We start from the raw sequence: 21,095 nt of genomic DNA on the forward strand, positions 1-21,095 counted from the left end.
GCTTTTGCCGATCTCTTTTCAACAGCATCAGTCTGTGGTGTCAAGAAATTTGTATTTTTCGAGGAACGGAGCTGATGTGCCAGTGTCAAATACTGACCTTATAGAACAACTTTGTTCCAACGATCAACATTTTGACTGACTCGAACAGCATTCCACATCTTTCATGTGCTTTGTTTGTTCACTCGTTTGTTGTGTACTAACTAACGGAGAAAGATCCAGCTTGATTTTTCTTCTCAAACTTTTGGCAGTTTTTCATTTTGTTTTGATATAAATCACAGCTGGGGAAAATGCTGAAACCTATATCTATATCCTGTTTTAGAACTCCTGCCAAATGAGTCAGACCCTTCTTTGTCTCCGTCACTGTAACAAAGAGCCTTGTTTAATTTTGCTCCACGCATTTGGATCCAAACCAAGAGAAATCTTGCAATGCGAAGCAGTTTTTTGAAAGAGTGGGCTGATGATGGTTTTCAATAGCTGTCCTCGGAGGGACACGCAAGCTTCTTCAAAACAAGCAAACAATTATTACTGTTTAAAGCCCGATTTTTTCTTCTAAACTTCACTGGAACTAATCCCAAAAGGTTTGGTTTGACCGTTGGGTATTTCAAGCAATTTCAGAGATAAGCTTTTATTCAGGAGATGTTGTTTATCTCCAGCTGGAGCTCTATTTCCCCTCAGCGTTCTATCAATCGATAAGAGGCATTCATCTATTTTTTAAGATGAAGCTTCTGCACAATTTCAAATTCAATTTTACATGAACCCTCCAATCCTAATAAAACATTTTAGCACCATCCTGTGGATAAACAGAGAGCGTGTTGTTACACACTTTACTTGGTCCAGGACTCCTGAACCTAATCCACCTTTGTGAGTGGATTTCACCTACAGCCTAAAAAAATAAAGGCTCTTAATTGGCATCTGTGTTTCCATAGAACCTTTACATTGCATACAATGTTCTTTTTAATGGGAAAGGGTTCTTTAGATTATTAAAATTTTCTTAAAATAGTTATTTTAAGAGATTTTTCAAGGTTCTTTGGGGAACCCAAAATGGCTTCCCTGCAAAAACCTCTTTTTGAAGCTTTATTTTTAAGAGTGCTGCCCATTTCCTCAAACTAAATGCCAGTGTTCGTTAACCCTTTGACCTGAGCCAACCACAACAAAGCCAATGAGACACACATATAAATCAATTATGTCTTCATATAGCTGTCTGAAAACAAAGGAAGACTGTCCAGACTTCCTTTAAAATCCATCAATCCCCCTCACTTTGGAAAGAACCACAATGAGGCTGACTCATCTCAAATAACAGGGTCACTTGTAAACCCCCATTAGATGGGGGCGGGGGGGGACATGTTTTATTTCTCTCGGTTTTCTGCCAGGCATCCCAGGTGCGCAAAGCCGGAGAGATCAGAAAATGAAAAGCACAGATAGTGAATTCACTTCTGTTTGCACTGTCAGCTCCGTGTGAACGCAATATACCAACAGACGCTTCCACATCTACTAAAGGTACGTCTACCTTAACAGCACCTACTATTTACTTTAAACTCACTCACACTTTGCTGCGACAGCCCTGCGGTGAGCTTAACTGTGTATATACCGATAGCTGTAAAGTTAAGGGCCTCCTTGCTGTAAATTCTCTGCTACTGAACATTCAAAGCGCATTTACAGCAGGGAGTATCAAAGTATACGCAAACAGGAAAATCTCTAGAGATGCTTCTCAAATGTGCTTTTTTGTCTTTTTACGCCATTATTTGATGTTTTGGTTGTAAACATTGGTATGTCTACTCTCTCTCTCTTTCTCATCTGCACACCTGCAAAAATCAAAGTCAGCATCTACAAGGGGTCATTAGGGAGGAGATCTTTAGGCTTCCCATCATTGCATTAAGCTGTGACTGAATCACATAATCACATAATCACTGACACGCAGACACATTGATCCGTTTAAGAGAGTGATGTCTAATGGTACAATTCATGCCATCATACACACTGGCTCATAAACATTTAAACGTATCAAGGACATTTCTGATAGCAAAACCCGAGCCTTAGAAGTAAATGGAATACAAATGTGTCTTTTGACATTCAACACTTGAACTCCGTTTTACGAGGTTTTCTGGTAACACTTATTTCTCGCCCTTCCATGAATTATAGTCCTTTTTTAATTCCTCCAAAAATAGTTGGGTGAGTCAATTGTGAACGACAGCTTTGGGTTCTTCCCAGGGGTGAAAATACATGTTTTATGGTAAAAGACCGATTTGACACATGCTGAAAATGATTCATGTATCATCAAGCACATGATCTGAATTCATGCCTTCTCCAGCTGGTTCTCTTCCACAAGTGATTGTATCCGTACAGGACCTGAAATGACACTTAAAGCTAATACTAAACATATGGGAATAGAATATGCTGTTATTGTGTTCAAAAGTTTATGGTCAGTAAGATTTAATTTTTCAGCAAGGATGTATTAAATTGCTAAAAAGTGACAAGAATGATTTTTACATTGTCACAAATCTTTTTCAAATAAATGCTGTTAAATTCTATTAATCAAAGAATCTTGAAAAAAAGATCAGTTTCCACAAAACAAAAATATTAAGCAGCACAACAGTTTTCAACATTTATAATAATAAGAAATGTTTCTTGAGCACCAAATCAGCATATTAGAATGATTTCTGAAGGATCCTTTGACACTGAAGACTGGAGTAATGATGCTGGAAAATACCATCAAATGAAATGTACAATTTATATTAGAATAGAAAACAGATATTTTAAATTGTAATAGTGTATTTCATATTATTACTGTTTTAACTGTGTTTTTGTTGCAGCCTTGGTGAGCATAAAAGACTTAGAGCTTTTAAAAGCCTTGAATAAAAATGTAACCGACCCTAAACTTGTGAACCATAGTGCTGTCACAGGCCTATAGGCCTAAAGTAAAGCGCACAGGGACAACGAATTCCAGTAAAGTGTCTTTAATACAATAAACCACAGAATATAGAGCAGAATAACAGGGAAAAACACATCCACAACACTAAGAAAAGACCAGACAAAGAACTGAATAAAACAGGAGAATATTTACACAGGCTAATTGAGGTAATTAATAGAATGACAGGTGAACAGAATCATTAAACCAATAAGGGAACACAGAAATAAAACACAACGAAACTAAACCAAAACAGAACATACATGTTACAAGTGCATGTTTCATATTATTATTATTATTATTACTGCTTAAATTTAGCTGAAAATGCTATAATATGATATTTGATTGGTTCAGTTGTGACATCTTACCCCATAGTGTAACAACATGTCCCACTAATAGGACATGCTGTCATAATAGATCAATGTGGGGTTTTTTTTCTCATTTTTTTCCAGGGCAAATATTATAGAAATGTTCAATAGCTTTAAGATGTGCACTTATACAGAAATAGTCTGGAGTAAAATGAGTGAAAATAACCCCTGTCTGCCTCCCCTATTCTGTACATCTAAGATAAAGTGCATACATTTTCTCTGCTTAGTCAATGTCCTTTACATTGAGATTCCTCAGTAGAAATCTTTCACTAGTAATTACCCCTCTGGTAGATAGTCTAGTTTAGTAACTCGTTAGTTTCCCTGCTAAATTAGTATTTTATCAACACACACACATAAAAACACCACACAGCATTGTGCAATTTGATTACAGAGATGAACGCGTGGTTGCAGTTACAGGTGGGTTTTTACTGATTGAGACAAGTTCTTTGTTTCAGTGCCAAATGTTTAAAGCATTTATAGCTATTTTGGGAGTGCAACTCTTTAAGATTCAGTGGTTTGTAAGAGGCGGGTATCACTAATGACGCCTATAGGGAGAGAAAGTTAACAGTGGAAAAAGATCATACAGCCAAAACTACCTGAAGCCTCCCTTTTCTTCCTCTGTGCCCCAAGGGACTTTTCAATAATAAGGAATCCTGTGAAGAAATTACAATGCTGGAACCCTCACATCCCACCAGGATCATGAACCTTTGGGGTACGAATGGCATTCAGAAGCATCTAATGAACAACTCAACAAAAGACTCACTTCTATGTTTACTGTATTGGTATTGTGTTGGTCTATGTTGTGCATTTCAGTAATAATAATAGCAATCTTTATGCTTATCACACAAGATGTTTGCTTTACATTTACGCATTCGACTTACATACCTTCAGTATGTGTGTACCATGCAAGTTGAACTACAGGGGTCCATAGGCTCCATAACAGCACAGCTGTTAATTACATGTTTATTTGTGAAATTCTATGTTGATTAAGAACAATAAAGCTAAGGTTTCGATCATGAAAACCAAGAGGTTCAAAACAAGCTTCTTTTGTGTTGTTGTCGGTCTTTCTCGGGGTCTGGGCCCCCCTCAGTCTGATAAAATGCAAGCCAGACTCCTCAAACACTCCACCATGGAAGCAGCTTCAACCAGACCCCTGAGGCTCTATTAAACGTCACTCAGTGGAAACATGAAAGAAAGCCCCGTGGAAATGAATCATAGCCTCTACCCCTCCTCATCCTGAGCCCTCCATCCCATGTGCCTGTGACCACAAGAAAGAGCATGGAGAAGGAGTGGAGGTTATAAAACACAAGCTGGCTTTAGTGCAACTTGTTGTTTAGCACTGTGATGCGAGATGCAAATGTTGGCACAGTGATATATTTCTTTCATCTGTTGAACACAAAATAATATATTGTGAAGAATGCTGGTAATCAAACAGTTGATGGAAGCCATTGACTGCCATAGTATTTTTTTCCCCCATACTGTGGTTTTCCATACAATGGATACAGTCAACTGTTTGGTTACCAGCATTCTTCAAAATATTTTCAACAGAAGAAAGAAACTCATTCAGGTTTGGAACAACTTGAGGGAGAGTAAACGATGACGGAATTTTCTTTTTTGGGTGAACTAACCCTTTAAACTGTCAGAATTTTTCAAAACTTACATAACAGAATGATTGCACTATATTTACCTCTTGGATTTTTTGCTTTTAATTGCTTTTTAGACTTAATGAATCATTTTTGGAATTCACCACAGACACTTGTGAAACTCTGGTGCATGCCTCATCACGGACCATATTGGAAATGGTAATGAAATTCCTGTTGAGCCCTATTGGTTATTTAAGTTCAATCTCATAAAGTCATATAATGTAGACACAACAGACCACCTATAATGTTGAAATAAGTCAGAACCTTATACAAAACCTAATGTATGCTGAATCACCTCCTGCCATCTGAGAATGGGGTGTGAATCATGCCAATTTAAGTAAATTTGAGCTCCCCCATGCATGCCACACACTAAGCAGAAATGATCAGGCCAGCTGTAACCACAACACAATCTTGGACATTATTTGTGTTGTTTTTCTGTTTATGTCCCTGGATTTGACTAAAAAGCATTTATGTCAAATTACAATCTTCCATTTCGCCTAAAGTTTAACCTTTCTTCACAGATTTATTTGACTATAGCAGATGCTTGTGTGATTCAAGAATTTAAAGGTATAGTTCATCCCAAAACGTTGTCCTCATTTACTCACCCTCATGTTATTTCAAACCTATGACTATCTTAAGTAGAACAAAAACGTTATCCTTGAGAAGAATGCCTATAATGAAAGCAAATGGTGAAGCTGTTTTTGAGTTGAAAATTTCCCAATGTTTGAGTTGAAATGAGTTGAAAAATCAGAGCTTGGGCATTCACAAGAAAGAATGCCATACGGGTTTGAAATTATATGAGGTGAACATTGACAGAACTATCAACAAATGGATTACAGGATTTATCTGAACTTAAATTTGATTTAGAAAAGCAAGGATGCTCATAGAACATATAAAACATAATCACATCACATTTTTAAACATAGGCCTACTTAAAACCAGCAAAAGAACTGAATATGTTCAAATGCAAATAATTCTACATGACACTATGTGGAAAATCGAATGGGTTAAAGAAGACAAACAGTAGGCTAGGCATATAGGCCTGAGTCTATCTTCCCAACTGAGAGATAAAATAGCCTACAGCATTAAACAATGAAAGAATCTCAATCAAGCACATGATAGCCTACAATAAAACATAACACATTTAATAGAGCCTCTGTATTTTTGTCTACATTTTCCACTCGTTCGATGGTTTCAATGCCGATATTTTAGTGCCATCTAGTGGGAATGCTTGTGAGTGTGACATAAGATGTACTAGACGAACCTAATGTAATGTAGTGTAGTGTTTCTGTTTAGTAACATGTAGGAAAGGATTTCACATTCACAATCATGAATTTAGAAAATGAAATGAAATGAAAAAATATGTCAAATCATTCTACCCTAAATCTCAAATATCCTATAAGAGAGAGGAGCCAGTAGGCTATTCTACAATCTTGCCTTGGTAGTTTAGGAAAATCTTAGGAATCACGTGAGCATACCTGTTATACATAATACATTTACGTCACACACACACAGACAAAAATAAACCAAATTAATCGCGGCGCTTTTCTACAAATTTCTAGAACACAGACGCGCGCATGCGCCATGGCTGTAGTTAGAGTTACCACACAAGGTCAAACGCACGTGCGCATACCGGCTGTCATTCAGTAGTCTGTGTGGATAGAGAGGATATAACTACCCCCGCGCTTTGTTCGAGACTTTATAATAATAATAATTGCGGCATTAATTGCGGTTACGATCTACTTTTGAAATGGCAAGAGGAAGCCGCAGTCGTCCTTCAACAGCACAAGCAAGGTAACGTTATGCATTGCCAACTGATAGTTTTTTTACACACTGTAAATCTGCGTTAGCGAGCTGCAAGCTTATTTTGACTCAGCGTTGAAGTAAAGTTACACGACATGTTAGCTGCATTCAAGGAAAAACTCCAGACTTTGGGACTGTAGAAAAAAAAAAACACTAAACAATATTTGTTTGCTTAGAAATTAGGGAATTCAGATATTCCCTTTGTGTATCCCAAATCAAATGCATCCAGAGCAGTAACTTAGGTGAAAGGTCAAACCAAAAACCTTATTCGTAATGACAAGGGGTTGAAAAGCATTAATATCTGCTTAGTATTTATTTATTTATGCTTAATGTCTGTCATTTAATAGCCTATGACGAAAGCAGGTATAAGACTTATCTTCTTTCCATCTAAAGTTGCCAAAAGCAGCTCAAACTAAGTCGTGTTTGCATCACGTGATACTAATTCAGGTTAATGTAAAATATATTCGTTATGTATGTATAACTTGCTTATACTTAGTTGCTAGACTTAATAACATAGTTCACCTTATTTCCTTGTCAGTGCTCCTGCCCCATCCTATGCTCCAGCCCCCGCACCACCTCCTCCAATGGCAGTGGCCCCTGCCGCGGTCCAGCCCAAGCAGCCAGGTCTCATGGCCCAAATGGCCACCACAGCAGCCGGAGTGGCAGTCGGTTCGGCTGTAGGGCACGTGATGGGCAGTGCCATCACAGGTGCTTTCAGTGGAGGCAGCAGCAGCAGCTCGGAGGCACCCAAACCAGCACCTACATATCAGGTGATGCCTGGAAAACGTCATATTTCTCATATTTCATTTTTTTTCTTTTCCATTGAGTGCAACTGTTTTATTGGGATTTTTAAAAATGGATTCATTACAGAGTTATAAGCCATGAACCACATCCAAAGTTAAAACATTACAACCTTTGATTTGAAGCAAAGTATTTACAAAAAGATAAAGGTACAAGACTTAAAGGCTTTGAGGAAAAGAACTAAAATCCTATGAAGCATTGCAAATGACATTAAAAAACACAGATATAAAACTGTTGATTTAGAGATGTTGTTTACAAATATTTAAGTAGTTTGGGAGCGTAGGGAGCGCCTTCACAGTGCGTCATGGGACTTACATTTTTCTGATCGGTGCAGAATCATGGGTAATGTAGTTTTTCACCAGGAATTCTGCTGTTAAACATGATCATTTAAAAAAGTTGAAATAATGCGGCTTAGATCAATAAAAGCATATACCATTGATTAACAACCTCGTAACTCACATTAGTTCTGTCTTTAATGGTTTATAGGTTGTTGTTAAAGAACTTATTACATTATGGAGAAAATGAATGGGATTTTTACTTCCAGAACCCGACTGTTGCACTCGTCTTCCTTAATGTCACTATCAACGTCACTATAAACTTGTCTAATAGATTGCTGGCTTGCAGATGTGATGATGATAAGATGGATTTTAATGTGCTTTTTTTATCTTCATGAAGAATATGGAACAAACCGAGAAGCATGGCAGTGGTTACATCTCCTCATCTTGTATTTCTGTCTGTTTTCTTCATGTTCTCAGGAGCCCTCACGACTTCCACCCTCTCAGTCTGGCCCATGTCTCTTTGAGGTGAGGCAGTTCCTGGACTGCGCCACGACTCAGGCTGACCTGACCTTGTGCGAAGGCTTCAATGAAGCTCTTAAGCAGTGCAAACTCTCACAGGGTAAGCCTCTCGCCAACAGACAACAACAATTTCAGATCGGATTTTGTTTTTTTAAAGTGCTTGAAATGCGACAAATTGTTTTGTGAGAATTACTCACGAATAAAGTGAAAGATACACTTGCATTTATGTAATGTGTCAAATAAAAACTGTTACTGTTATTTGGGTAACACTTTATTTTACAGTGTCCTTGTTACATATGTTACATGTACTTACCATAGTAATAACAGTAAATTATGCATAATTACATGCAACTAACCCTCAACCAAACCCTAATCCTACCCTAACCCTATAGTAAGTACATGTAGTTAATTAATATTACTTAGTACTTAAATATATAATTACACTGTAACAATGACACCTTAAAATAAAGTGTAACCGTTATTTGTTATGACTTCATGATATGTTGTCTCTTTAGGTGTAACATCTCTGGTGTGATGGAGAACTTGGAAGATCTAAACACTAGATTGAAGATTGGTCCTCAAAATCTCCAGCAGTTAATTTGAATTACTTATTATGTAGATAGTTGTGTAATACATACCAGTACTTCTGAATGTGAGATCATGTAATGTAAAATGATGTTGTACAATTAAAAAGCTGCTATTTATCCTTTTTCTTTGGTTTATTTTTTTAAGGATGGCACGTCATACAAATATGTCGTCATGCTGCTCTGATGTGTAACTTTTAATGTGCACGTGAAACAGTGTATGCCGTTTAATAGTGATTTGTTAATGACTTACAAGGATCTAATAGAGTTACAAAACAAAAGCCTGATAACTAGTGATATGGCACTCTTTCCTAACTACATTTGCACAGCAAGACTTGATTACACAACCTCGGTTTGTCAGAAGTAAAGAAAAAACAAATACTGACAGCATTTTTTACTTTACACAAACAAGAAGGCACAGAGCATTGGATTCAGTATGCAGAATAGAAACACTATTTTGTAACATTGCAATTTCATTGACATTAATTTTGGAAAAAAAATCTTTGATAAAATCTCATCGCACAAGAGAGGCGTGAAAGGAATTCGGCACGCTGACCAATCACAGAGCTCGGTGAACAGGCGTCTCTGTCTTTCAACCAATCAGAGAGGGCGGTGCATCACACGGAAGAAAGAGGGGCTGTAACGTGTCGTTCTCACACGTTAGTCAGCAGCAGTAACTTGTGAAAAAAATGCCGTTCATAGATTTAGAAACTAACTTACCTGCAAGCAAGTTTCCAGAAGACTTTCTGAAAAGACTATGCACTACATTGGCTGCAGCGTTGGGGAAACCGGAAGACGTAAGTATGACAAAATAAGTTATGCAAATAAAAAGAAAAAATTGTGGTTCTTACAATGGTCTGTGGACAGAAGAGATTTTTCTCTCCACGTGCCTTGACCTTGATCATATGACTTCCGCCTCCGTGTCTCCAGAGGATGAATCTGGTGGTAAAGGCTGACCTGCCGATGATGATCGCAGGGTCCTGCTCCCCGTGTGTGTTGATGTCCGTGTCTGCCATTGGAGTGACTGATACTGCGGAGAAGAATAAGGAGCACAGCGCCAAAATCTTCCAGTTCCTGAAAGGAGAGTTTGGGCTGAGCGATGAACGGTAAATTAATACAAAAAAGACGGAAAACACAGGGTTGAACACACCTTGAATATATTGGCGATCTTTTAATAAAAGTTATAGTGTAGAGCTTGAAATCTAATAAACAAAAACTTAAAAAAAAACTTTTAACATACTTATTTAACTGTTACTATCTTTGTGAAAGACAGACCAAAATATTGTTGATTGACATTACAGTAATGTGCGTGACTATCTGATATTGTCCCTCCCCCTTAATTATATATAACCCCACCTGCCATTGACAAGTTAGTAAGTAGCAAATCAGTGGGTGCATCTCATTCAGCTCCCTACTAGTTGCTTAGGTCATGAATCAGTATATCATGTACGTATTCTGGCACTGGTAAGGACCCTGGCTCACTACACATTGGCTGCCTCTGAAACCTCATACTCTCTTGAGTAGGTACTTTTGAATAAATAGCATGAGTGTGTGTAGTATGAATGTAATCTGGATGTATTAGGCTACATTCGCCATGGTCTTATTATCATGTGACGTACCAGCATCAGTTGCGTCGCTTCACTACCATTCATAAATCGCCAGAAGTAGGTCATCTGAGTACTTTTTGCCTACTCTTTTATGAGTACTTTGAATTCGGACATACTTCTTTTGTCACATACTGTTTTTCACCTACTATATAGTTGAGAAGTAAACAATTTCGGATACAGCCATGGGACACTGATGACCAGTGTTGCCAAGTCTGCGTTTTTCCATCACTGCAAGTATGATTTCGGCGGTCCAACACACCCAAAACACCCCCCAGGCGTTCAAATTCAGCAGAGAATTCGGCTGCCCGATGGAGAAAATCTCATTGAGCTATTTTTGGGTTACTTTTGTTGCACAGACCAGGCAACCCTTGCTGGTGACGCTATTTTCGGCGACATGACACCATCCTCATTGTACAACATCATTACTGGCATGTATGCACAACAGCAGAACTGATGTCTTTCTGACATTATTTTTTATATGTTATTTAAAGTACATTATGATAAACACTTTGCTTAGTATACATTTCAGGCGTAAACAAAATTACAAATGTTAGCTAGATTGTTCATTATCTGCCTAGAGATGTATATTTATGCTGAAATATAATTAAATAATAGTTTGAATTTTAAAAACATCTATCGCGTGTCATTATGTGTGTTGAGTTGGCTCACATGCTTTGTATTGCGCTTCAGAATTTCAGTCAAGGGAACATATGGTGCATCCGAAATCGCATACTTCCCTATTATATACTGGGTGAAAAACAATGTGACAAAAGAAGTATGTCTGAGTCATAAAAATCATAAAAGAGTAGGATGACCTACTACTTCTGGCGAGATTCTGAAGTGTGTATATGATGGACACTTTACTATCCCATGAGACCACGGGAGAGGATTTGTGAATGGCAGTAAAGCGATATAATTGATGTTGGTAGGTCACATGATAATTACAACAGGGCAAATGTAGTACATATGGATTACATTCATACTACACACATTCATTCTACATAGAACGTACTTGTTGGCGGTTGTGAAGTACTTCAAAAAAAGTACCTACTCAAGAGACTATGCGATTTTGGACGCAGCCCCACGGGGCATCAATGCTCCCTGGTTTTCATGGTGCATTGTGGGACTTTTAGGGAGCAAATGTTTCAGTGCACTGATAGGATTTTGCAATTGAGACAGCCCTTAAAATGTCAGACTCCCTGATCAGTGCCCTGACTTCTGAACTAGGGATCTGATTGAGACTCAAAATGGCTACCAGACCAACTTACCTTAAAAGCAACCTTCAAGCCATAGTTTGCATTATAAAATATAATGTCCTGATTGTCTTTCTCTTCTTTGTTCTGTTGCAGAATTTTAATATTGTTCTACCCTCTGGAGCCATGGCAGATTGGGAAGAAAGGAACAGTTATGAGCTTCTTATAAGGCATTCCTTGTTTGAAAGTGAATTCTTCATATGTGATTCCTATTTGGGATTCAGCCAGCTGGGTTTATAAGGAAGTTGTGTTCTTATAGGATTAAGAATATTTAGCATTAACATTTCCAGGTTCTCTTGAAAAGTAGCTAATTTATGTGATTTGAAAATAATCGGTTTACTAATATGTTAAATATAAAATGCATTTAGCATTTTGATAGCAAGTCATAGTGGGTTGGGTGTGTCTATTTTTTAGTTTTAAAAAGTTGAAGAAATGAAGCTATAAGAGTATATTATAATAATGTATTCCATTAGCATTGTGTTTGTCAAACTTTTCTAGGGAAAGTGCCACATCAATCAGTTACCTATTAACCACATCTATCAGTCAAATAATCATCTAATCACAAGCTTACAAAAGCCATAGAAATTATTCAAAGCCAATGTAGTCAGTTTAGAGTGATTTATGAATTGCACATTTATTTTAAAGACATCAATTTTCAAACATGTTTTCTTTGGCATAGTACAGAGTCAGACTGTGTTTGTCTAGAACATTGATTCAGCCTTCCAAATGAAGATTTGCAAAAACAATAATAAAAATAAAAAAAATGAGTAAAATGTCTGTGTAATTCATTCGGGGGATTTGGTATGACATAGGTTGCATTTGCTTCCAAGGGAAAGTAGACAAATTAAGTTCAGAACTCTGTGTCTCATGGTTCAAGAAGAAAGGTAAAACACTGTGAGTGTTTCTGCACATAAATAAACATGTATTAATAAATTGTAATTGTAAAGTGAATAGACCATTTTATCTCCAAGCAAGTTTTATAAAGACTTTCTAAAGTCAGAAAAGTAGTTTATTAGTATTATGTATTATCTTCTGTAGGGTTTTCTTCAATATCTGTAGTTTTACAAGACACTGATCAAAGCAATATACATAAATTAATTTGTAAAGAATATGAGCTGTCACGGTCAAAATAACCTTGACTTCCGACAGATGGCGCTCATTGTTTCAGAGAGGGAAGAAAAGAAATGGAAAAAATGTATCCAAAGTTTTTTCTTTCTCATTTGACATTATTAATTAACTTTAAATGTTACCAGTATTGGGTCATTTTGTGTTCTTTGTGAGAAAACTTTACACACTTAAGATGACGTGCTCTAGTGTTTAGGAACAGAGTTCAACGGGGTGTGGTAGGCTAGTAATGGTTATATAACCTATAGTAGGCAGTAAGTTCATTTGCGGCAGTGCAGTCATTCATTCGATTGCAGTTTTGGACTGGGTTGTGCTTCAGTGTATTAGTCAGGTCCTTTAAAAAAATGCCTTTGGAAATTTATTTGGATTTGATTTCGCAGCCCTGTCGCTCTGTTTACATCTTTACCAAGAAAAACAACATCCAGTTCGACCACAAGAAGATGACGCTGTTTGACGGTATGATATATTTGTATAAAACTGCGTGGAGTTTGTTTGTGTGCACTTTACTTTGATTTTGCAGCATTCATCAAGTTTTTCATAAGACGGAAAAGCTTTAAATTAGAAGTTCTTCATTTTAAAATGAAATGTAACTATCGTTTCCCCTTTTGTCACAATTCAATTAGGCTATGTGTGTGGAGAAAGTTGAGGTTACTTTAGACTAGCCTACTACATGCAATCCTAGTGGCAGATGTGGTTAGTCAAGCTTACTTGGCAAACAGTTATTCCTGCACGTCTTTGAACATTTAAATTGTGCCTAATTGTATTTAAGTAAAATAAAAACCGTGATAATATTACATGAGTATTTTACCGAAACGTAATTGTCCCTTAGGTTATCAATATGGTGAAGAGTTTGGGAAAATCAACGTGCTAAGAAAACTACCAGCAATCAAAGATGGAGACTTTTGCTTGGCTGAAAGGTATGTGGTCTATGGAATGCAAGTTATTTCTTGTTTTCAATTTAATTTAAGATCTAATTTAAAAAAAAAAAGTTCTAGATCAGTGGCTCTCAACCTTTTTGACTCCAGGAGTGCGATTCTCTTAATGATTGTCTGTGTCGCTTGAATGATCCTTTTTAAAAAAAAGAAGAAAAAAAATCCAAGTATGAGTTATGTGAGGGATTTCACCTTGAAAATGGACCTTGCATGAATGGCTTGGTGCCACTTCGATTAAGCCAGCCCAGGGATATACTTTTTTGTAGTCGATGGAGTCTAAAGCGAAAGCTTAGGTTCTGCTTGTTGTTTAAAATCAGCTTCACTGTAGGAAGAAATAATTGAGGCTGTGGTTTCAGTAATTTCTTCATTTATCTTAGTTCTTTCTGTGTTTATTCAACAACTAAGAGGATGAGATCTAAAGAAGCTTTATTCATGATTACACACCATCTTTTACAAAATTCTGAATCTTCTACCCTAAATTTTTGGAGACTTTTGAATCCTAAGACCCCTGGGAATCGTGCTAACCCTCCAATATTCACTAGTTGTGCCATGGAGGAGTAAGATAATGCAAAAGTAAAAAATAAAGATTTATTTTTGATAGACCCTTTTTTGGTCTGAATACGTTTTTCCAGTGTGTTGTGTTGTTAGAAATTAAAATTGAAATAAGAAATATCTTGATTTTTGATGTTGTTGTGGTTTTAGCTTATTTTATTGGTTGATAGCTTATTTTATTGCTTGTTTTATTTTAAATAATTCTATATAAATCTTGAAGTTTGAGGCTTCCTGCTTGAGAACCACTGTTCCAGATAAATATGAATATAAGTGTCGAGTTTAAGATGCACCTGTTGTTTGTTTTGTGCCTCCTGTAAAACTGTTCATTGTGTAAATTAACTGTTACTTCCTGTTCAAATTATCTCTTAGTGTTGCGATTATGATGTACCTGGCTGAGAAGTTCCACACTCCGGACCACTGGTACCCAGCTGACTTGCAAAAGCGTGCTAGAGTAAATGAATATCTGTCATGGCAACACTCTTCCATACGGATACATGGATCCAGGATACTGTGGTTCAATGTGAGTTAAGTGTATTTGTTCTTATTCGAAGGCACTAGTGAACAGAACAGTGCTTAGATTTCAGCAAATCCCTTGTTGATGGCTGACTACAATTGCTCTGTGACTTTGGGATTGAAACCTAATCTTTAGAATTGCTACTCAGCTAACTGCTAGCTTTTTGATTGTTATTTGTTGATGGAACTAAATTGTTTTCTTGTATTGCTGTAGCTTTTGATCCCAAAAGCTATGGGAGTTGAGGTCCCTAAAGAAAAGATCGACAATGCAGTAGAGGATTTTGACGGATCACTGAAACTTTTTGAGATGAAGTTCCTGCAAGACAAACCGTTCATTGTTGGTGATCAGATCTCATTGGCTGACCTGGTTGCTATTGTGGAAATCATGCAGGTATCCATTCAATTCAAGATAAAGCAAAATGATAACCTGAGAATTTAGGGGGAATAATATCTGACACAATATTCATATTTGATAACGCCTTGTCATTTCTGATGGTTTGTTCCAGCCTGTAGGTGCTGGAATGGATGTGTTTGAGAACAGACCCAAGCTCAAGGCATGGAAGGACAGAGTCAGAGAAGAAATTGGGGCTGAGCTGTTTGATGAGGCCCACCGGGCACTCCTCTCTCTCCAGGAGGACGTGAAAACCATGGATCCCAAAAGGATGGACCCTTTAAAACCCAAAGTTTTGAAATATTTCCTCTCATAAACAAACTGGCAGACATTGCTGGTTAAAACAGCCAGTTATTCATGAAACCTTATAATTATACAAAACATACTTTATAATTTTCTCAGTAATTCCTTATACTTTCCATTTCCATTAACCACTAAGAATGAAATTAGCTTTTATTAAATTGTATATGACATAAAGACAATCATATGACAAACATTAATGTTTCTGTGTAGAATTTACCTCATAAAAAGAATCAAACTGTTAAATCGCATGTTTCCAGCTGTGTTTACTCTCAAATTCTGAATTGCTGCACTCACTGTGACCTTATCGTTTAAAAAAACTAGGCAATAACACACAGACACTCAATACAGCATTGTTCCAGAAAATCACTAAACACCCATGGGAAAGAGCTAGGAGGAATGTTTCCTCCCTGTGTGTTAATGGAATGTAATCAGATATTAGCATACACTCTGCACGAATAGCACTTTTTGTTAATTTCTTGTGTAGAAAAGATTTGTTTCCCATATCTCTCAAATACTGTCAATAAAGTTATATTTCGTCACCAGTCTTTGTCTGTCTGTCTTATTTGACCTTTATGTGGATAAAAAGAAGGTACATTTAGTCAATTCTGCACGAATAGCACTTTTTTGTTAATTTCTTGTGGAGAAAAAAAAATTGTCCGATTTTTTTTTTCCCCTAAATCTCCCCTGTATTGTAAATAAATATATCTTTCATCACCAGACTCTGTATAGAATTTGCCTATACAAATTAAGGGTTGAATAGACTATTTGTTAACAGTTGTGCACTTCAGTAAATGATGTTAAGTGATAGCTCAGTGGTATTTGAAAACCTTATGGAAGACTTAGAATTTTAATTATTAAATTATTTCAATTAAAATGTATGGAGGCCTCTGGCTGAGCCAGTTTATTGAAGGAGCTTCTCACTGTTCACTTTCATTGTGCAGAAAACAGCAACGTCATCATCATTTCACTGAACAAAACATGTTAATGATGTACAGGAACCACCTGACAGCCAACTATTCCTTTAAAACTGCTCTTGAGAAGGAATTAGGAAATGGTCGGATCTCCAATCTCTGAAAGTGAAACAATACTTAAGCGGGAAGCGTGTAAGTTTTGATCGGACTGCGGCGTCGAGGAAAGTTAACCTACTGAACTTGTTTTTCAGTTTGATTGAGTTCAACACAGTGGGGGAAATGTTTTAACTATTTAATCAAGCGATCATAATGAGCGAAAAAGGTTGCTGTGATTCAGTAGGTCAGTGTTTTTTCGACTATTACTCGTCAAAAATATTGGTGATAAGGAGCAGGAAAGTGGGAACGCTGAATCGGTTCACTCAAGCTTTAGTCATAGCATACATCATCGGGTAAGTTGTTTACGCTCCATTATTCTTTATTAAAAATAAATGATATCGTTTATAAAAACGCCCTTATTTGGGTACAGATATGTGTGTGTTCTCAAGAAAGGCTACCAGGACACGGACACCGTCCTCAGCTCGGTCACGACCAAAGTGAAAGGCATTGCTTTAACAAACACAACTGAATTGGGCGAACGAATCTGGGATGTGGCTGACTACATCATCCCACCTCAGGTAGTCCGTCGATTTGACAAAGAGGAGGTACAGGCTTGACAATTTACATGTCCACTGACCCCTCACTGGTGCCACCACCACCTTTATGGGTTACAAAGTACCTGGTTAATCGCACCTGCATGTTGTGTTCACTGTTTAAGGGCTGTGTGCAATCTTTGAAAATGTATACACAATATGTTTTTCATTGTGGTGTATTTGAACAATGTATCTTAAGCAATAAATGTTATGTCTTTAATTATCTTAAACTAGTGGTTTTCAACCTTAATAGCTCAGTCACTCTCAATATCCCAAGGCCCTCAACTCAGGCTATGCTTTTTTTTTCTCATGCTGAAATTTTTTAAAATGTATTTCTTTTCATGCTTGTTTGAGAAGACAAACTAGCACTGTCAATAATACATAAAAAAAATTAAACAAGTAATTTCACTTGGTTGCTTTTTAAGGTCAGAAAAAGGTATAAAAACAGTTGCATTTTGCTTTTTCTGAAGGCAGACTTTTATGCAAAACTTGAACTCAATACTCACACCTCAGCTAGCATTTAATTTTCCAAAACAAACAAGCGTGAGTAAATATGTTGTGTTGAAGAGAATAAAACCCACAAAATTTCCCTATTCAAATTAATTTGCCTACGGTTGTATGCTATACAGTAAATAATGTCAAGTTAGAGCTCAGTGGTGCTGATTTCCCCCCAGAGTTTTAGCAATTTAATTACTAAATGATTTAAATATATTTTATTATAAATAGTGTTAAAACATCTTGTGGCCCCTTTTCAAATTTAAGAAAGCCTCTGTTTTAGAAGTATCCAATTTTTTTAAAAACTAAATATACATGCACATCAGACCATACTTTTTGCAAATAGCAGTGACTTAGCAGTTTACACCGTCTTAAAGGAAATGGAAAAGTGTTCATGCCATCTGGGCATTGTTCAGTTATGGGGAAGTATATTTTCGATATTACTTGAAAACACGTGCTTTTGAATGTTTCAGGAGGATGGCTCATTCTTTGTGCTGACCAACATGATTATCACCCCTAACCAAACACAGTCCAAATGTGCAGAGGTGAGCCATTATACTGTTCGTTTGTCACTTAATAAAAAGTAAAACAAAGCTTACTGGCTGAAATCAAATACCAAAAAGATAAGATTTTTTTGTGACTGTAAAATGAAATATTTCATATAAAAAAGCGCAATTAAATAATAGAAAAAAATATTAGTCTAATATATTAGAAAATATTGCTTTTTTTTACATTCAAATAAATGTATTTTCTGTATCATGTATCTTAAACTTATTTTAAATTTGTGTGACTTAGAATCCAAATCCAGCATCCATATGCACCTCTCACAGGGACTGCAAGAGAGGCTTCAATGATGCTCGTGGGGATGGTATGGCTTCAGTATTTACATTATGCATTATGACATTACTGTGACTTGTCATCTTTGCAATCCCATCTGTTTAGACAGCAAGCAGATCATTTTATATACACAAAACAATGTGTTTTATTTTTTCAGGTGTTCGGACAGGCAGATGTGTCAATTACAATGACACAGTGAAGACTTGTGAGGTGCTGTCCTGGTGTCCTTTAGAGAAGATTGTTGATCCCCCAAAGTAAAGTCTCACAAATTAATAAATCAAGATTTTTTTAAAAGTTTTTAAGTCTCTAATAAGGCCCGTTCACACCAAGCACGATAACTATAAAGATATATGCGTCCACACCAACGACCGATAACGGTCTTTTTATTCTAAGCACGCGCGCGCCCGGATGATCCAGATCCATTTTAAATGCGCGAGACCTTTAAATTAGAGTGGATTCTGATTGGCTGTCAGTGTTTTATCGTTCGACAGCTGGAAAAAAATCGTTCTGAAAGTGATCCCAACGATATCGTTCCTCATATCTTTATCGTTATAGTTGTGGTGTGAACTCTGTTATTCTTTAATATGGAGAACGATTTTTAGAATTATATCTTTATCGTTATCTTTATAGTTATCGTCCTTGGTGTGAACGGGCCTTATGCTCAACAAGGCTACATTGATTTGATCAAAAGTAAAAACAGTAATATTGTGAAATATTAATACCATTTAAAATAACTCTTTTCAAATTGTAATATTTTTAAATATTTTATTTTTAAAAGATTTTTCAGCATCATTACTCCAGTCTTCAGTGTCACATGATCCTTCAGAAATCATTCTAATATGATGATTTGGTGCTCAAGAAACATTTCTTATTATCAATGTTGAAAACAGTTGTGCTGCTTAATATTTTTGTGGAAACCATGAAAAACTTCCATTTAAAAGTTTGGGTTAAGTAAGATGATAATTGTGCACTAAATCAGCATTTTAGCATGATTTCTGAAGGAATATACTGTATGTGTCTAATGTTGGTAATATTATGTTTTATTTCCCTTCTTGACTTCTCAGTCCACCACTTCTGGCAGATGCCGAAAACTTCACTGTGCTCATCAAGAATAATATCCGATATCCCAAATTTAACTTCAACAAGTAAGCTTTTTAAATGCATTATATTTTTCTACTTGGGTGGCTTCAAAATAAAACAATGTAAGCCAATTTATTAACTGAATAAAATGTGCTCCTTTTGTCCTTACAGAAGGAATATCCTTCCAAATGTAAATAGCTCATACTTGACACAGTGTGTGTTCAGCCGTAAAACAGACCCTGACTGCCCAATCTTCAGACTCAAAGACATTGTCGGAGAAGCTGATGAGGATTTTCAGACCATGGCTGTCCATGTCAGACACTTAATTTATATTTATCTGTATATTTATCTTATATTTATCTTTTATATTTATCTATTTTTTTGTGTGTGCACGTTCTTCCTTCTGTGTAGGGGGGAGTGATGGGAGTTCAGATCCGGTGGGATTGTGACCTTGACATGCCACAGAGCTGGTGTGTCCCTGTCTACGCTTTCCGCAGACTAGACAACAAAGACCCAGAAAATACTGTGGCACCAGGTTACAACTTCAGGTAAGAGGTGTTTGCAGTTAATAAAAGTGGTTCCTCAGAGGAAGGTAGGTTGCATTAAATGAGTGTGGTTTGGTCAAATCTCTATAGATTTGCTAAATATTACAAGAACAATGATGGCAAAGAGTCCAGGACACTTATCAAGGGATATGGTATTCGCTTTGATGTCATGGTATTTGGCCAGGTGAGACACTTTGACATTTCTAATGTTATAAATTAGACTCCTGTTATGCAGGTTAGCATTAAAATTTAGCTCTTTAACACATACTATTCTTTTGTTTCTACAGGCAGGAAAATTCAATATCGTACCAACACTTCTGAATATTGGTGCAGGTTTGGCCCTTCTAGGCCTGGTAAGTATGTCTGTTACTTACTGGATTACAATAATCCAAAAAAATTAGAATTATATTAATAAAATCTTTTGTGGTCCATTTCAGGTGAACGTTATATGTGATTGGATCGTCCTGACCTGTATGACAAGAAAGCATCATTACAGAGACCAGAAGTATACATATGTTGATGACTATGGACTTGTGAGTATTTATGGCCTCAGTTATCAAATATTTTGACATCATCTGGTTAACTTTCTAGAATTGCTAATTGAAAGTAAGTAGCTCTTGTGCCTCACAAGGAACTAACATTAAATATTTCTTTCAATTAGTTATCAAATGAAGAAACATAGAAGATCTTCAAGCTACTGATTCTACACTAATTCTATGCAAGTTTCATCATGAAGTGAATGTATTTGTTCAGGTTCTAAATGTTATTCTGAATGGACAATCAGGGAAATTCTATGAATAAAAAATACAAATACAAATTATCAGTGTGATTTACTTTATGTAGTTTTGGGGTGATGTGGGTTCTGTTTGCTTCCACATTAAACTATTTTTTAAAAGAAATATAATTAATATAATAAATCTCTAAAAAAAATATTTGCCAGTACAAATGGTTTACAACCATT

General features: G+C 36.5%; 3 protein-coding genes and 1 long non-coding RNA gene across 5 annotated transcripts; 3 read left to right on the plus strand and 1 right to left on the minus strand.

Moving 5' to 3' along the window:
* Positions 1-6,488: 6,488 nt before the first annotated feature.
* chchd10 (coiled-coil-helix-coiled-coil-helix domain containing 10) lies at positions 6,489-9,026 on the plus strand. The gene is made up of 4 exons (XM_079846962.1): positions 6,489-6,710; positions 7,258-7,489; positions 8,276-8,417; positions 8,833-9,026. Exons 1-4 carry the CDS (start codon positions 6,667-6,669, stop codon positions 8,850-8,852), a joined length of 438 nt encoding a protein of 145 aa, XP_079703088.1. The 5' UTR covers positions 6,489-6,666; the 3' UTR covers positions 8,853-9,026.
* A 401-nt stretch (positions 9,027-9,427) lies between these two features.
* Positions 9,428-9,833, minus strand: LOC307144531. The gene is made up of 3 exons (XR_013818786.1): positions 9,753-9,833; positions 9,622-9,672; positions 9,428-9,538 (listed from the first exon to the last, which is right to left on the minus strand). It is a non-coding gene; the product is annotated as an uncharacterized lncRNA (long non-coding RNA).
* gstt1b (glutathione S-transferase theta 1b) lies at positions 9,538-16,116 on the plus strand. Its single transcript, XM_079846961.1, has 8 exons — positions 9,538-9,698; positions 9,832-10,007; positions 11,858-11,912; positions 13,267-13,342; positions 13,716-13,803; positions 14,740-14,890; positions 15,098-15,274; positions 15,390-16,116. Exons 1-8 carry the CDS (start codon positions 9,591-9,593, stop codon positions 15,588-15,590), a joined length of 1,032 nt encoding a protein of 343 aa, XP_079703087.1. The 5' UTR covers positions 9,538-9,590; the 3' UTR covers positions 15,591-16,116.
* A 419-nt stretch (positions 16,117-16,535) lies between these two features.
* p2rx4a (purinergic receptor P2X, ligand-gated ion channel, 4a) lies at positions 16,536-20,930 on the plus strand. Of its 2 annotated transcripts, none has more exons than XM_079846545.1 (12): positions 16,536-16,937; positions 17,015-17,162; positions 18,146-18,217; positions 18,468-18,540; positions 18,667-18,763; positions 19,574-19,654; positions 19,761-19,902; positions 20,001-20,137; positions 20,225-20,318; positions 20,422-20,487; positions 20,572-20,667; positions 20,796-20,930. In XM_079846545.1, exons 1-12 carry the CDS (start codon positions 16,798-16,800, stop codon positions 20,814-20,816), a joined length of 1,167 nt encoding a protein of 388 aa, XP_079702671.1. In that variant the 5' UTR covers positions 16,536-16,797; the 3' UTR covers positions 20,817-20,930. The 2 variants fall into 2 exon arrangements, with proteins under 2 accessions (XP_079702671.1, XP_079702670.1); XM_079846544.1 differs by having other exon boundaries at positions 16,668-16,937; positions 17,015-17,189.
* The last annotated feature ends 165 nt before the right edge of the window (positions 20,931-21,095 follow it).

The sequence above is a fragment of the Squalius cephalus genome (assembly GCF_949319135.1).
Source record: "Squalius cephalus genome assembly, chromosome: 17".
Lineage (NCBI taxonomy): Eukaryota > Metazoa > Chordata > Actinopteri > Cypriniformes > Leuciscidae > Squalius > Squalius cephalus.

What these genes read in the sequence shown, in the direction of transcription:
- chchd10 (XM_079846962.1), top strand. Translation starts at nt 6,667, where the DNA reads ATGGCAAGAGGAAGCCGCAGTCGTCCTTCAACAGCACAAGCAAG. An exon ending in CCTTCAACAGCACAAGCAAG is followed by an intron (nt 6,711 to 7,257) that starts GTAACGTTATGC and finishes TTTCCTTGTCAG; the next exon opens with TGCTCCTGCCCCATCCTATG. An exon ending in GCAGTGCAAACTCTCACAGG is followed by an intron (nt 8,418 to 8,832) that starts GTAAGCCTCTCG and finishes TTGTCTCTTTAG; the next exon opens with GTGTAACATCTCTGGTGTGA.
- gstt1b (XM_079846961.1), top strand. Translation starts at nt 9,591, where the DNA reads ATGCCGTTCATAGATTTAGAAACTAACTTACCTGCAAGCAAGTTTCCA. An exon ending in GAAGATGACGCTGTTTGACG is followed by an intron (nt 13,343 to 13,715) that starts GTATGATATATT and finishes ATTGTCCCTTAG; the next exon opens with GTTATCAATATGGTGAAGAG. An exon ending in CTATTGTGGAAATCATGCAG is followed by an intron (nt 15,275 to 15,389) that starts GTATCCATTCAA and finishes GGTTTGTTCCAG; the next exon opens with CCTGTAGGTGCTGGAATGGA.
- p2rx4a (XM_079846544.1), top strand. Translation starts at nt 16,798, where the DNA reads ATGAGCGAAAAAGGTTGCTGTGATTCAGTAGGTCAGTGTTTTTTCGAC. An exon ending in TTCAGACCATGGCTGTCCAT is followed by an intron (nt 19,903 to 20,000) that starts GTCAGACACTTA and finishes CCTTCTGTGTAG; the next exon opens with GGGGGAGTGATGGGAGTTCA. An exon ending in ATGTTGATGACTATGGACTT is followed by an intron (nt 20,668 to 20,795) that starts GTGAGTATTTAT and finishes TCTTTCAATTAG; the next exon opens with TTATCAAATGAAGAAACATA.